The sequence below is a fragment of the Saimiri boliviensis genome, chromosome 13 (genome assembly GCF_048565385.1).
Source record: "Saimiri boliviensis isolate mSaiBol1 chromosome 13, mSaiBol1.pri, whole genome shotgun sequence".
In the NCBI taxonomy this organism is placed as follows: Eukaryota; Metazoa; Chordata; class Mammalia; order Primates; family Cebidae; genus Saimiri; species Saimiri boliviensis.
The window spans coordinates 15243321-15260288 of NC_133461.1; the positions used below are offsets into that span (position 1 = coordinate 15243321).

The 16968-nt window shown below is 37.0% G+C and overlaps 1 protein-coding gene across 1 annotated transcript; it reads right to left on the bottom strand.

The window, feature by feature from the left end:
- Positions 1-655: 655 nt before the first annotated feature.
- SERPINB10 (serpin family B member 10) lies at positions 656-16123 on the bottom strand. The gene is made up of 8 exons (XM_003926009.4): positions 16025-16123; positions 13104-13280; positions 11255-11320; positions 10673-10810; positions 8871-8988; positions 6903-7045; positions 3860-4015; positions 656-1947 (listed from the first exon to the last, which is right to left on the bottom strand). The coding sequence occupies exons 2-8, from the start codon at positions 13269-13271 to the stop codon at positions 1543-1545; spliced, it is 1194 nt and encodes a 397-aa protein (XP_003926058.1). The 5' UTR covers positions 13272-13280; positions 16025-16123; the 3' UTR covers positions 656-1542.
- Between the last annotated feature and the right edge of the window lie 845 nt (positions 16124-16968).

Below are 16968 nucleotides of genomic sequence, written 5' to 3' on the forward strand. Positions count from 1 at the left end.
GCCTTGCGGGAACCCGTCCTCCCCGGCTAGGGCTCTGCTCCCTGGGCGGGCATGGGTTTCACTCGAAAGCTTTTTCAAGGATTCTGCGCCACGTGCATCCTGCAGGGCTGGACTCTGTTGGCAGAAGCTCCCCACTCCCCCAGCTAACCCGCTGCTCCACCCGAGGGCGCCTGAGAGGACTGGACTGGCAGCGGGGGTGGGGTCACAGGACGTCACGGGTAGGAAGTCCTCGGGGGAGAAGTCACCTTGAGGTCCACTCCGAGAAGAGAAGGGTCAAGGGACACCTCATACCCCCTAAGGAGACCATCTGTTGGTTCCTGCCACAGCGCCCCTGTTATTTCCGTAACCTCGCCCATCACCAGTTGTAATTAGAATTAGGTGTTGTTGAGACTGTGGTTCACTCTCGACGTCCACTGCAATTAGTCTCCAGGAGATGGCAGCCGGGGCGCACCGCGTTCCCATCGCTGGACCAGTGCTAGCGGCCACGTGCTCAGGCTTCTGTGCGGACCCGGAAGGAAGGTCAGGCCCAGGGGCCCCAAAGGAAGAGGCAGCAGCCGAGGATGGGCGCCCAGGGTGAGGATCGCGCGCTGCATTGCTCTGGCCGGGGCTAAGGTTACTGGGGGATGTTGGTTTTGAATATTTCAGCCATCCATGATTATTTTAAACAAAATTTTATTTTGAAATAATTTTAGATTCGCAGAAGAGGTGCAGAGATAATGCAGGGAATTAATATACCCCAGTACAGTTTCTCCAAACACTAACATCTTACATTATTACCACAGTACATTTGTCAAAACTAGGGCACCAACATTAAGAGACTGCTACTAGCTGAATCACAAATTTCATTTGAATTTCACTAGTTTTTTAAGTTAATGTCAATATAAGTATTTTTTAAATAACAGAAAAAGGATATTTAATTTTACAGTGATAATTTATGAGCCACCAAAATTATTATTATTATTATTATTATTATTATTGAGACAGGGTCTTGCTCTGTTGCCCAGGTTGGAGTGCAGTGGTGTGATCTTAGCTCACTGCAACCTCAACCTCCTGGGCTCAAGCAATCCTCCTACCTCAGCCTCCTGAGTATCAGGGACCACAGGTATTCACCTCCATACCTGGCTAAATTTTCGATCAAAATGATATTCTTGAGAAACTTCTTATTTATCAATATCATATCACCTTTATAAAGATTTTTTCATTTAGTGATGTATATGAAATATATAATGATAACAAGTATGGATATTGCAAGTGATCAAGAATTGTAAAGCAGTCAGTTGAAAAGCATCGTAGTTCTGAAATGTAAATGAAAGTCACATTAGATAAAATGTTAACATGGTAAAAATAAAAATCATCATTCTCTCCAGCTATACAGATATGACAGGATCATTAGAATGTATTATTTCAAGATCTATTTACTTATATTCAAATGTGAAAAAGGTTTAGACTAAAAACTCATTTTTGTGAAAAATGTGCTTTTCCATCTCATGGCACATCTTTCACACTGTAAGATGGTCTTGTTTGTTGAGAGATATGCAGTATTTAGGGAGAGCAAAATCTTCCATAAAAGAGAATGTTATTGGTTTTATTGTGCCTGATGAAAAAGAGGAAAGGGTGATTTGCATTGAATTCAATGGATGGGACTTTAATTCGGAAACCTATCTCACTCCCACTGCCAGCTGCAGCCTCAGTACCTTGTTCATCTATTTCCACAAAAGCCTTATGGAAAACATTGGATAAAAATAGGTTTCTCGCTGAAGACATTCCTGAGAAATCAGCTTTGCTCTCGCTGAAGGCGTCACTCATCCCCATACTGCTCAGGGTTGACTTGAGATCATAACTCTCTTCCAGCTTGAACTTGGGAAGGTGCAGCTGCACATGGTACACCTCCATCATGTCTGCACTGGTCCACTCATTCAGCTTCTCATAGGTGATGGCCTTTTCCAGCTGCCCATTTGGAACCAAGAAAGAAAGAATCAGTAATTCCAAAGTGAAATGAAAAACAGTAGTTGAGAGAGCTCCCTAAGAACTACATAGATGAATTATGATCACTCCCACTACTCAGGGTGACAACACACACACATCTGGAAGTCCTTTGGTTGTATAATATTGACCTTCAAAATCTTTGTTCTGCAGATTAATTGCTATCTGACTACAGGAGAATTTGAGTTTAGTTCAAAATGGAAATACTTCTGCTATAGCATGCAAGACATCAACTATACACTCAAATACATCAATATAAATATACATTTAGATTTTATCTGTACAAAAGCATATACTCTAGTTCAAGTTGTAAGCCAAGGCACAGAAAAACTTGCTTATCAACATGGGAGACAGCTCTTTGAAAACAAAATTTAGAATAAAATAACATGTCTATAATCAAAACAATGTGAGATTAATAATTATAAACTAAGTCAAAAAAGAAAGAAAAGATAAGAAAACCCCCAAAATCTCAAAAGTAATGATGTTATAGTGAGGTTAAGGATGCTTTTCCTTTTCTTTATATTTTAAATTTTAAAATAATAAATATATATGTGTATATATTACACATGTATATCTGTATGTTTGATTTTTTAAATGACATGTTTGTTTTAATGCGTATGCATTTTCTAGACTGAAGTGTTGACTGTCAATGACATACCTGTAAATCATTTACTTTAATAAAATGACAATATCTCCATCTCAAGAAACTGCACTTCTAGGTATTTATCTTACAAAGGCTTAACTGTAACAGTTATTTGTCCAAACTGGTTTTATTTTTACTATCCTCTCCAGTTTCACAAATTTTATGACATAATTTGGAAATGTTTTCTACATACCAGTAGAACTGTGGAAACTTACAAGTATTAAGAGTCTGAAACATGTGAAAAATTGGACAGTGGCAAAGAAAGGCCATCTGTTGCATGAGACTCAGATTCAGTTGAGGCATGTAAATTGCTCAGAAGCATGGTCTGACCAAGTTGAGTCCAGCTTAATAGAAATTTGACTGATAAACAGCTTAAATAATTCTTGAAGATAGTATTGTTCAGACTTTTTCTCCTGAAGGTTGTTTACTTGATAAAAATGTTCAAAAAAATAAGTTTTGGGGCCGGGCACGGTGGCTCAAGCCTGTAATGCCAGCACTTTGGGAGGCCAAGGCGGGTGGATCACGAGGTCAAGAGACCGAGACCATCCTGGTCAACATGGTGAAACCATGTCTCTACTAAAATGCAAAAAATCAGCTGGGCATGGTGGCACGTGCCTGTAATCCCAGCTACTCAGGAGGCTGAGGCAGGAGAATTGCCTGAACCCAGGAGGCGGAGGTTGCGGTGAGCCAAGATCGCGCCATTGCACTCCAGCCTGGGTAACAAGAGCAAAACTCCGTCTCAAAAAAAATAAATAAATAAAAATAAGTTTTGTAAAACAGTTTAATGCCTGTGTATGTGTCTGTATACTAATGCAAATGATTAAAATATTAATTTCAAATCACATAGGTTCTACCAGAGGGAAACCTAAACTGATTGAAAGATTGTTATAATCAATCCACATAGTTCTGTGACTGACAAAGTATAATCGTATCTGTTGTACATGTGGCTATTTGTGTGATGACCCAGACTGGAGATGTCTATACATTGCTTAACCTTTCTGAGAAACAGGAACAGTAACATTAATTTTACAGAGCATTATAAAGCTTAAATAATATTGAAAAGGTGAAGTGCCTATGACTCAAGGTACATTGGTGACTTTTCTCTATAGGAATTAAAGGATAGGGAGACCATTCTTTAATTGGGAGACAATTGGGAGAAACCTTTGCCAACCAGTTTCTTTCCTAGTCAAACAATGGAAACCCCCTCATATCAGTCACGCTGATGTTATTTACCTGTTCCAGCCCATTGATGTCTTCCGGCAGTAGTATAAACAGGCTGAGGTCACGGCTTTTGTAGTAGAGCTGAAGGCCTAATGTTTGTGGCTTTTCTATGTGAAAAATTTGAAGCTTTTCTTTCATGAACATCATTTGCACTGGTTTGCTTGTAGTCTGACAAGAAAAAAAAACAAGGTCAGTGAAGAAGTGTTCCACCAAATCCTTAATTCTCTACCATCATTAACTCCCAGTTTTCTGGGATGCTGGTGATCCTCTAAAGGTATCCAGAAATTGGCGATCCTCTGCTAAATGGTGAATAAAGGTATCCAGACCTTCCTTTATGTAAATATGTATTCCACTGAAAAGTATCCCCAATAGCAAATATGTGAGTTTCTGTTTCTAACACGACCGTGGCAACCTCTGTAGACTATAGCAAGGGGTATTATATCAAACACTTAATATATGATCTTGTGTAAATTAAGGAAATGCCAATAATCCAGAAGCTGAGTAAGGTATATTTTACATGCAAATATTTGAGAACGTAATTTAGTATTATAAAAACTGACATTCACTAAGAGAATGAAAAGACAAGCAATAGATGAGCAGAAAATATTTGCAAAACACATAATTATGAGAGACTGGTATTCAAAACATACAAAGAATTCTAAAACTCGACAATAATAAAAACAAGCAAGCCAGTTTTTAAAATGGGCAAAATATCTGAAGAAATACCTCACAAAGAAGACATACAGCACATGAAATATACTCACTCATATGTCATTAGGAGACTGCAAATTACACATGTCTATGAGGATGGCTAAAATATGAAACACTGACAGCACCAAATGCTGATAAAGATATGGAGGAACAGGCACTATCACTTATTGCTAGTGGGAATGCACAGTGGTACAGCCACTTTAGAAAACAGTTGGGCAGTTTCTTACTAAGTTAACCTAGTCTTACCATACAATGCAACAATTGTGCCCCTAGGCATTTACTCAAATGTGTAAAAAACTGTGTCCACAGAAAACCTTGCACACAGTGTAGTGTTTATACCAACTTTATTCATTATTGCCCAAAATTGGAAGGAACTAAGATATGTTTCAATAGGTGAATAGATAAATAAACTGTGGTACAATTATACCATTCAACAATAAAACAAAAAGATCTATCAAGCCCGGAAAAGGCATGGAGGAACCTTAAATTCACCGTGAATGGAGTCAGCCTGAAAAGGCTACATGCTGTATGGTTCCAACTATGTGACCTTCCAGAAAAGCCAGAACTGTACAAAGAAAAAAAGATCAGTGGTTGTCAGGGCTTTGGGGGAATGGATGAATAGGTAAAGCACAGGGCACTTTTAGGGCAGTGAAATTATTCTGAATACTATTGTTATGGTGGCTACACGACACTGTGCATTTTCAAAACCCAAAGAACTGTAAGACACCAAGAGTGGACTCAAGTGTAAACTACAGACTTTAGTTAATAATTACATGTGAATATTCAATCATCAATTATAACCAATATGCCACACTAATGCAAGTTGTTAATATTAAGGGAAACTATGTGTGTTGAAGGGGGAACATATGGGAACCCTGTACTTTCTGCACAATTTTTTCTGTAAAGCTAAAATGCTCTAAAAAATAAAGCTTATTTAAAAATAAGTCCAATGCCAAATAAAAGCAAAACAAACACCCCTGCAACGTAGATGTTGTAGACATATGTTACTTGTCCATTCTATGTGGAACTGTCCATCACAAAGCCCAACCGTATGCTAAGGTGGTGGCCACATGACAAGGGCCGTTTACTAGGAGTACTCCAGTGTGCTGTGGTTTTTTTCTAGAGAGAGCCCATGAATGGCACCAACCAGAACCTTCTTTGCAATCACTGTTTTAGAACTAATGGCAAACACTTTCTCTGTCTGATAGAGTTGTGAAGCTTTAAGCTTAATATGAGGCAACCATATTCCCTGATCATTATTAGAGAATGAGAGTAGCAACTAGAGGAGCAAGAAAGAGAAAGAGACAGAATGAGAATGAACTGGGATAATGTGTTGAGACTCTAAAGACCACCATCACTCACTCCTGACTTCCTAGTTTTTTGTTACCTAAGTTAATTCCAGTACAATTTCCATTTTGGCAAAGCTAGTTTGGAATACTTTTCTATCACCTGCAACTAAAAATTTCCAGTGAATATACAAACCCAGGCAACTATCCAGCTCACTTGTCATTAACCTGCTGGATTGTGTGTTCGGCTCCTTCCCCATCCTCACCTCCCTGGTAGAGAAATGCCCATTGCACACATTCACTAAAGCCAGAGCTCCACAGCAGCACTGTCTGTGGCCTATCCCTAGACTAAACAACTGTAACAAACCTTGGTCAACTAGTTCCTTTCCTAGAAATTTGGAATGGGATTTTCCAACTGGTCTCTAGCATGGAGAAGGTCCTGTGGGTAGCTATGTTCTGCCATTGTGAACTGGGAAGCAGAGAAAGTTAGACTTCAACGTGAGAGAAGAATAATGGTAGAAACCGAGTTGGAAAATAGAGGGAAAATCTTGACAATATTTGAGTCCTTGTTGCCAATCAGGTCCCAAAGCCCAGCCACACTCTGGCCCATTCATGAGAGACTGATCTATAACCTTACATCAGCCTTCCCTTTTATTGCTTTTACTTCTGTAAGGGTGAGAATTTGGTAGAAGTTAGTATTGGTTTAGCAGATCAGGTACAGAATCTACAGTGAGGAGTGTAAGGTTCTGATTCTGGGCTGCTTCTAACTCAGGCATGCCTCCAGTCACTTGGCTACACTATTTCTCACCTAGGAAATAAATATATAAACTACCCTACCCAGCTCACAAGGGTAGCAGGGACTGAGTGATTGTATATCCAGAAAAAAAACAAAGTAAGGGGAATGTCACTGAATTCCCCAGAGAACTGGAGGCTTTTAGTCCACCTAGTAAGAGCCATAGTTCGCTAGAACGTATGATTTAAAAGAAGAGTGAATTTATAATGGAATCATTTTTACAATGCCATGTGAAAATTCAAACTGATCTTTAAAAGTTTCCTACCTCATTTATTCTAAAAGGCTTTTCTGTGGTGTTTTGCACTAAGAATTGATGTTCCCAGATTCCTTTAAAGTACAAGGCGTTCACCAGAACCATCCTGGTTGTGGAATCCACAGAGTCATCAGATAGGAGATTCTGGATTTTACCTGTAAGAACAAAATGCCAGTTGCAAATGGCTTGTAGAAATATGTATATTTTAACTAAAGACAACCAGATTTTTTATTTTTTTTCTGGAACTATGAAAGTTTTCTTAAAAAGTCCTGGTTTTGGATTTTCCAGAAATGGACATATACTGTTTCTGTCTAGAATAGCTGCTGTGAATAAGGAGAGAAACACTGAAGAAATAATATACTGAATGGTCAGTAAGCTTTATTCTACATTAAGTATAAATCTGCATTTTAATTATAAAAATTTCCCTCTAACATGAGTTGATTTGTACCTCTATTTTGAGGGGACCAAATGCTTCCTTCTTTTTCACTTCGGTTTGTAGCCACAAACCGTAAGCTGCTCTGATTAACATCTGGAAGGTTGTGCCAATGTTTTCCTGTTGCCCAAAATATTGCTGGGTGCAATTGCTTCTATCAGATTGTTATAGTTACAACTTAAACTGATATTTGACTGTCAACCCCCAATACATTCTCTCCAAACTCTCCACCAAAGCACCCTGAACGATTTATAAAAATATATCAAATATATATCTCACAAATCAGGTGTTAGAGGTTTGCTCTAGAGGCACATGTTTGATAACTGAGGTACATAGAACTGGATTGAGAAGAACCTCCTGGTCAACCCAGCTTCACTCTGCAACAGAGACTGCTCAGAATAAAGGGCTGATCTTTTAAACTGCCAAAATGCAGAAATGGGAAAGGTGTTAAAATTATAAGAGACAGTTTGTGGCCATTAATTTAAAAATGATTTTCCAGGAAAATATTAATAGAAACTCAAGAAATGGTCGACAGTCTGAAAAAAAAAATTAAACACGATTGAAATTTCACAACTGTCAAATAATTACCTCCTGTGGAAATAGTGTCAACCCCAGTCATGTAGACAGGTAAATTATTTTAAATCTTCAAGTAAATGATAAATCTCTACACTATAAAAACAGTTTCAAAGCACAACATAGAAAATTCTCTGATTACTTTCATCAAGCTAGTATATACTCAGTATAAAAACATGACCAAAAAAGCACAAAATTTCCATCTGTGAATCCATTTCTCTTGTGATTATAAACAAATAAATCTTAAATTACATTTTAGTAAATAAATCTAATTAATATACATGAGGAATATAATAAACATATATTAGGAAATCTATTAAGGTAATGTGCTGCTGATATGACCTGAATATTTGTGTCCCTCCACAATTCTTATGTTGGAACCTAATATTCAATGTAGTAGTATTAACAGGTAGGGCCTTTGGGAAAGGATTAGATCAAGATGCCTAATTACCTTTGAACTCTTATTTGAGAGAAAAACAGACTTGTGTCTTACTAAGCCACTATATTTTGGGCCTCTTCGTTAGCACTCTTTAACCCATACTCTAACTGATACTTGTACATGAACTTATTTTGAAAAGTACTTAAGATTCTATAGCACATTTAATGCCACATTTCTGTTATTAGTATTTTTCTTTAAAAATCATGCATGCAGCAGCAGTTATTTCCAATTTCCTTTTTGCATTTGTCTGCTTTTTATGCTTGGACTCTTCTTGGGAATTAGTGGGAGATGATAATTTTCTTGTCTATTTGATAACGTGATGGCTTGACTTACGTATTTTAGATAAGACTTATTAGGAAGGCAGTCAACCTAAAAATTAGGTACATGAATAGAAATAAATGTTCTGAATATTTAGAATGTGTCCACCCTTCTATTTAAGGAATACACATACTTACACATGACACAGACTAAAATAAATAAAAGGACATTTGGGAAAAGCATGCTGCTGAGCCCCTCGGTGTCGGTGAAAGCTTACCCTCGGTCTGTCTTTCAACCCAAGAGTTTATCTCTTTTCTGATTCGGTCAGAAGCTTCCACAAAGTTAACAGACTGAGGCTCTGCACCAAAATATGTTTTCACATCTTCTAAATATTTCTGAAAGACATAGATAACATCCCATTTTGTAGAGTTGTTTAAAACCGAGAAATCAAATCTACTTAGATTATCAAAAGAACTAGGTAAGTGGGCAATTAATTTGCACACTCCGACACCATCACTCCCTCTTCTCTTTCCTGACTCCCAGTTTTGGTCAAAAACTCAACACCTTCCTCTTCAAACTTAGCAGGGCACTGGCTAGCTCTGCAGAACTCCAGCTGTGGAAGAAAGTACTGATGCCCACAGTTCTGGGGCTTCCACATCCTCTTCTTTTCTATTTTTATCCATGCCTTGAAATGAAGCAAGAATGAAAAGGGACTACAAATTACAAAAGTGACCCCAGTGGCCAAGAAATACTGGGCATTGTACTTGACTTTCTATGGCAGGGACGAAACCAAAGCGAGGGCTGTGATACTGGCAGCTTCCTTCTGTGTACTCTAAACATCTAAGAACTTTGTGGAGGGCCCTTGAAGATGATATTCTGCCATGAAAATGAATTTCTAAGCAGAATCAAATGTTTTATTGGGCATTCTGAGGGAAAAAAAATGAGGCCTCCTCCTCCTCCTGATCCTCTGATGTTCACCCAGTGGCAGTCATCACATGTAGGCTATGACTGAGGTTGCTTTTATGAAGGCACCTGCCTTGGGAACATAATTTATTCTTCAAGACTGTGTAGTAAATTTGCTTACTTTATGGAGGGCTCGTAGGGAGTAAAAAGTGATGAGTTAATTCTGCTTCCAGGAAGTGGTTTGAAGATTATGAAGTCTAAGTTCTGTGGAATTTAAAATCTAGTAAAAAGAACATTTAAATATTTATGAGGGACTACTCCCTGTCTTAATTCAGGGCTTGTGGACATATAAAAAGATGTTCATATCTATCTCTGTGTCCCTCTTGTTTCCAAGTGCCCACTGAGTCAGTCATTTCTCCCACTTCTGAATCAAACCAGAGTCCCTGAACCTACAAGAAAGGAAACTGTCTTTAAGACTCCGTTTGGGTGGTTTTGTATCTTTAGTAATAAAAAAGCTTAAGTCCTGAACTCTCCAGAATTCACTAGATTTGAACAGGGATAGCATTGCTTGAAATCACAAGGTAGCTCTATTTTATCTTATTGCTATCCTTCTACCCTATCTAATTTCCTTGTTCCCACTGGACACCTGGATCCTCCTGCATAAGGAAATGATGGAAAAAGAAGTAATTGATTAGCCAGGGTTGTGATGTGACCCTCTGAGAACCTCGTGAGTCTTAACAGAGGACGGAGTCATCATGGTCTGCACTGGTGGAGTTTCAACCACTAGCAAAGAGGAGAAGTTGATATTATCTCATGTTTCATGTTCCCAAAGTCTGTAACGTCTTGTTGTGAAAACTCCCCACTTCTCTCATCCCGAGGTCAGTTTTGTTCTCCAGTATACAGTCTCCAGCCAAGTCTCCATATGTATTTGTGGGCCATTCTTAGGGGTTATCTCTTTATTCTAGACATAAATATCTGATTGCTAGATCTGGCTTGAGAACTGTTACTGGTTTCCTTTACCACTAGACACTCATTGGTTGGTCTAATTAATTGTTTACAGGGAAGTACTGACCACATTGAGATTGTCCTTGGGATCCCTAAAGAAATAGAGTTTACTGATTGATCTCACATTGCTCTTTCTATTCCATTAGCTTAAAATAATACATTTGCACTTACATTGTGAAATGGATATGTTTTCTCACCATATGTCGCATTGGCTGTTTTAAGTATGTAGTCATTATTAGGCTTGAGGATTTCTGAGATAAGTGTTTGGAAATTACAGTGTATTTCTCCAGAGTTGCTCAAATTGAATTCCTTTAAAAGAGAATGAATTAGTCAAATAAAAATGTTAAACGAGAGTTATGTATATGTTAGCAAACTATAGCTAAATTAAGTTATTTGGTGAAAGGCAAACAAAAGAGGAAAATGATCCTAAAGTAGACAAAAATGTTTTCTTTAATGTTAGTGCAAAGAATGAAATATTATTTAGGCCATAATTTCCTACACATTTAATTTACAAAAGCAGGCAAAAAAAAGTTTGAAAGTAGAGAAATTTTTAGTGAGATTAAAAAGGCATGGGGAGAAGTGATCTTTCAAAAAGTGTAGATATGTTATATTCTGAAAAAATGTTCCTATAACTTTAATATATGTTTCTAAGAAAAGTTATCAGCTAAAAGTCACTTAAATTATCAGTAAAATATATGTGCTAAAAGTACTTTTTCCTTAATTATCAAATGTATATTGAAGGATAAAATATACCATTTTTCTTTTTTTTTCACTTTCAGGGTCAGATTTGACTCCCTGGTCTCTCTTAAATTGAAGCACCTGTAATTTCAATAAAAAGACCAGTGAATACACTTTGCAGAGAAGCAATCATATAAATTATACATCATCTGTAAATACAAGTCAGTTATTCCTGTAATTGCAGAACATATAATTCTTTAAACAAAGGGGCTCTGACTTGACTTAAATAATGTGTTTAACTAATAGAATAAGTCAATAACTGCTTTTAAATAAATTTTCTAAATTCCAGTTTAAGTGCTAGTCTCTTTATTTTCCTATGTTTTATAACTAGAGTGATGTTGGGAAAACCCTGAGGTAAAACTCTCTTATTTTCCATATTTCCTTTTTACTCATGGTTGTTTTAAGAAGAATGCTAGGTGTCCCACTGAGACCATCATTTAGACAGTTTAAGTAAAAGCCGTAATTATGTGGAAAATTAAGGAATTTTAGTTGTTTCTTTTTCTAGTTAAATGCTTTAGTTCCTATTGTCTACCACCACTTGACATATATAGGCACAATCTATATGTTCACCCCAGCATTTCATTGAAAAGTTAACAGCAAGGACGTAGATACACTTCTTTCCTCTGAATTATACAACAGTAGAACAGAAGACAATACTTTTATCTCTCATGTCCTGGACCTGGCTGACAATAAGAAATACAGTATATTACATCAAGTGTTGCATGAACCCCTGGTAATAGAACAAGGGTCACCTACCATACAAAGAGGGGTGCACAGCTAATTCATGAGGCTCATTTGCAACTGAGAGCATTAGCATTTGAAACAAGGACAAGCAACACTCAGCAATATATTTATGTTAAATAGATTCAAATTGGAATCCATTTAAGGTTGTCTCTCATATTAATGATTAAGACTTTTGAACTACTGAACCAATCGTTAACAAGTTGTGAACAAGGATTTTGTTGTTGCTGTCGTCTTGTTTAAAACACCTGATATCTTGTGAACTACAAGAGTAAGGGTGATAGTCCAAGTCCAAACTAATAGAGCATCTGTTCTGCCCACTTTTCTCAGATTACCAGCTGTGTTCATATCCATACTTTGCAAAGAAGTCACCCTCTTGGGTGAAAATTGTTTCATTTAGCCTTTTGATTTTACAAGATTTAGGGCCAAGTTTACTCTTTCTCTTTTTATTTTTATTTCAAAACACATTTTTATATACATATTGTTGCATATATGAATATGTATTCATATACACTATATTTTTACACACACATATGGCTGTTTTGCTGTCTATGGCTACATCTATATATTTACATACACACAATGTTTTGAGGATGCTTATTGCAAAACTAGTTCTCTATACAATAGTATTATGTTATTATTTTAATGATCTTAATGAGCTTCTTAGATTCATTCAGATAACCAGGGCCTAAACAAAGAGAGAATCAAACAAAGCATGAGAAACAGAATTTGTTTATTTTTCTTTTTTGTGTCTTCAAGAAAATCTGATTATAAAGATGCTGAATAATTCTATTATTTAAAGCTTGACCAACTACTTTTTGAAATAGTATCGTCAAAATAAAATTGGTTTTGCTGTTTATAAAAATTGATAACCTCATCCTTTCTCCATTTTATATTGCTAAAAGACACAGGTACTTAAATGGTTTTCCTGGCAACAGTCTGCAAATTGATTCCCTTTACCAGGATTTGTTTTGTGGCATAGAATTTTTTAGTGTATGTCCTGTTTTAGAGAATGTCATTGTGAAATGTAAATTACCAAGTTGTCAAGAGGAAACTGAAGTTAAAAGGCAATAAAAACACTTAGTTTACAAGAAACAGAAGATGGTTGACCTTTTCCACTCACCTGGGTCATCTGGGCTGCAGTGTTACCTTTGGCGCCCAAATGCACCATGGCCAAGGAAGCTGAGATGCTCCAGGCAGAAAAGAAAATATTTTTACCCTGAGCAGATTCAGCTAGCTTTTTGCTCAATTCCAGGGCAAACTGGTTGATTGAAGTTGCTAGAGCATCCATTGAGGAGACCTAAGAAAAACAAAGCAAAAGATAGCATATTAATATTTCTTCCACTTCATTTTTATAAAAGTATGTATTCATATTTTCCTACATATCCATATACATAATCATAAAAGCTGAATAGACTTCAGCAAAATTCTAGTCCAATATTAGTATTTTACGCATTAAAACACTGAAGTTTAGAAAATTTATGGGAATCGCCTCAAATTTTAGTGCTAATGTGCATTAGAGAATGAATGGATTCTGGTCAATTAAAAGTAGGGTCCCATAACATAGTTTTTCCCATTCTCTTGACATTTTTCGCACCACTAGTTTTGTTTCCATGTGTTTATATCTATTTTTTCCAGAGGCAGAGAAGGGGGAAGAGATTGAAAAACTAACTGTTGGGTACTATGCTCATTACCTGGGTGATGGAATCAATCAAACCTCAACCTCAGAATCATACATTATACCCTTGTAACAAACCTGCATATGTACCCTCTGAATCAAAAATAAAAATTGAAATTATTTAAAAAATAAAATAATTCAAACTCTTAGGCCTAGAAACGCTCATTAATGCCAAGGTTGTGTAGAGTTTTGTCTTGCATGAATATCACCTGCCCTTCTGAGAAACCTAGAATGAGAACTCTGGAAAATGTCAGGAGTTCTCTGTACTCAAATAACTTAATCACGAGAGAGGCGTGTGTAGACAAAGTTTTGGTTTCATCATAACTTGGAGTTAATAGCGATACTGTGGAAATCCTTCCTAACCATGAACTTACACTTAACCAAACAGCTTCCCCGCCTCTAAATCATGCCTTAGGTGTGGCTCCTGCCTACTTCAAAAGCTTATGATACTCCCAGGCTGACATTATTTGATTATAGAAAACAAAAAGACCGTAGCTCTGTAGTAATTCCACACCCTCATAAAATATTGAATATTTGCCTGTGACTATTTCTTCCTCAACAGATCAAATGCCATCTTCAAAATAACTCTGTACTTCCTTTAAGGCTCATTTTCATTCAAAAAAAAATTTGTTACTTGCATACAGTATAGTATATATCAAGCTTTGTGTTTTTCAAACTCATGAATTAAATTCACATGGAAAATGTCTGGTTCTTGGCCAAACCACACTCTTCATGAAGTGGGGAAAGTACCATTTTAGGGGCTGGGGTTTTTATCTTTCTACCTCAGTTTATGGTTATTCTAGTGTTTATTTACTTATAACATGTTCCTGAAAACAATAATTCTCTACTATGAAAGTTAATTTCTCATGTAAACTTAATATGTAGTTGTGTTCATCTTCACTAATTCCCTTCTTAAAATTATTTATGTATCAGATGTTACCCAGAACATACAAGATGAACAATTCTTTCTTTTCTTTTTTTAAATTAATCTAATGAAGTACTAAGACATCCATTAGTGATATTTAACCCAACAGTGAAGAATAATTTCTGAAGGGTGTAGAATTGTGGGATGAAATTTTAAGAAAATAATTATTCCAAACAAATGTTGGACAATTTTATTTTCAGAGAAGACTGGAAATGTCTAGGTCAGAAATTCACCATGTGATTTTCAAAATTAATTCAGGAGCTATAAACTGATCACCTATGAGCTTAACCTGTAGACAGGCTCAGAGGAGAAGCCAAAGAGAATTAAGAAAGCAAGAAAATGATAGTGTCATCCACCAAAATGTCTCATCATAGACACACATGCTGCAGCATATCAGAGTTGGAAAGACGCTTGGAGTGTCCCTAACCCAACTCCCCCGTTTTGTCTGCTAAGAAACTGAAGCTGAAAGAAGTTGATTGAGTGAAGGATGCACAGCAGTCAAAACTGCAACTTCATTCTCTTGACTCTGAATACAGTTGCTTTTGCCATTGTTATCTCATTGTCTTTAAGATTTTAGTGGCTAGGGAGAAAGACTGCGTGGTAGAGAACCATCAGGAGGAGAAAGAAGATCTGAAGAGTGGGGAGAAGGATTCTTGTCCCTTTTTCCATGAGTCACTCTCTGGGGCCTCTTTCCTTTCTGATGACAATGACAATATTAGTTCCTCATGGAGTTGTGCATATCAGAGGATGACAGCTTTCTCCAATCCCCAGTGCTTCTCTATTCACCTAAGGCCTTCTTTAGAGACAGGTAATAGCTTGGGGTGGTTTGTGAAAAGCACCTAAAGTATGGGATTAGGAACATTGATTATTCCACAGTAGAGAAGAAAGCTAATGGCCCATGAAGTGGTGGCCAGGAGAGGAGAGTGAGGTTTTGGGTTTGAGGGCAAAACAGTTAAAGGGTTAAACCATGAGTTCCATATCTTAATGACTAGGATCCAAATTCAGAGTGCCAAGCTCACTTTTGCTAAAGAGTTAAAGGGTTTTGGCTCAACTGTCCTGAGAGAATATCCTATTTCTCTCTGACTTTGTTGAAAGATAAAGAAATATGACTGGAGGAAACTCCACTCATGATTTCACAATACCCAGTAAAACAAGGAGCAAATTCCACTCCACAATTCCTCGTAAAACAATTTCTCTTAACTTTTTTGAGGAATGAATGCTCTCTCCTCCATATCCCTCTTTCTAATAACAAACTTCAAGCCAGCTCAGGGTTAAGCCTTTCTGACTTGTACAGAAAAATTCTTAAGGGATTGGGCCTTATCTATTATTTCTGGACTTTTCTGGGGGAAGGGGGGTATTCATTATTTGTTACTTAGCTAAGCCCTTCAAACAAGAAGAAAAGCTTAAATAAAATCAATAACCAAAGAAATATTTACAATACCTTGTTTTCTTCCACTGGAGAAGAATTGGCAATTTGCTCCTTTAGTAAGAGATTGTGGCTGAAGAGTTGGGAAACTTTCAACAGAAGAAATATTTTAAAAAAATCTTAACCACTCCCCGTACTTAGCCCCACCCTTTGATTCAGTTTCACAAGCAAGTATACTCTTTCTTTCAGGCTTATTTTAGCCAGAAGTTTCAATAAAAAGACACAGAGAGACAGTTAAGGGTTTGCCTGAATTATTTAATTACTCACATTTTCCATGTCTGTATACATGTGGAGACCTGGATTCTGACACATTGTAACTCATCCTTTTTTTTTTTTTTTTCTTAATCCTTTCTCTAGTCTGCCAAAAGAGAATATTTGGCATGCTTTTCCCTGGTAGATTTTTTTTATATATATAAAACAAAAATAGAAAGCTTCAAATCAGTGGAATAATAGAGATCAATGAAATTGAACCTATTACTGAATTATTTATTTATTTTTGTTGTGTTTGTTTTGCTTTTTTCTAGAAATAGGGTCTCACTCTGTCACCCAGGCAGAACTGCAGTGTTGCAAGCCTATCTCACTGCAGCTTCTAACTTCCGGGCTTGAGTGATCCTCCCACTTCTGGCCTCTCACTGTGCTGGGATTGCAGGCACGACCCATCATGCTTGGCCTTTATTGTAAACCCCGTTAAAATGGCTCTCAGTTACTATGTGAAAGGCACCCGGAATGTTTTCTGTTCTCATTTGGAGCATTGGTGTAGAACCCAAGCGAAACCTCGAGTGAGTGGGATGTCTGTTCTTCCCACTAGCTGGGAGAAGGGTTTTAGATCAAAACTGAAGACACTATTATTGAGTGGGATGTTAGTTCATCGTTTTCTGGTTCTCTTTTATTTTTCCCGAGGAATGCTTTTTCACTCCTTATTTATTACAAAAGAAAAATAACAGGTCATTTGTTTCATT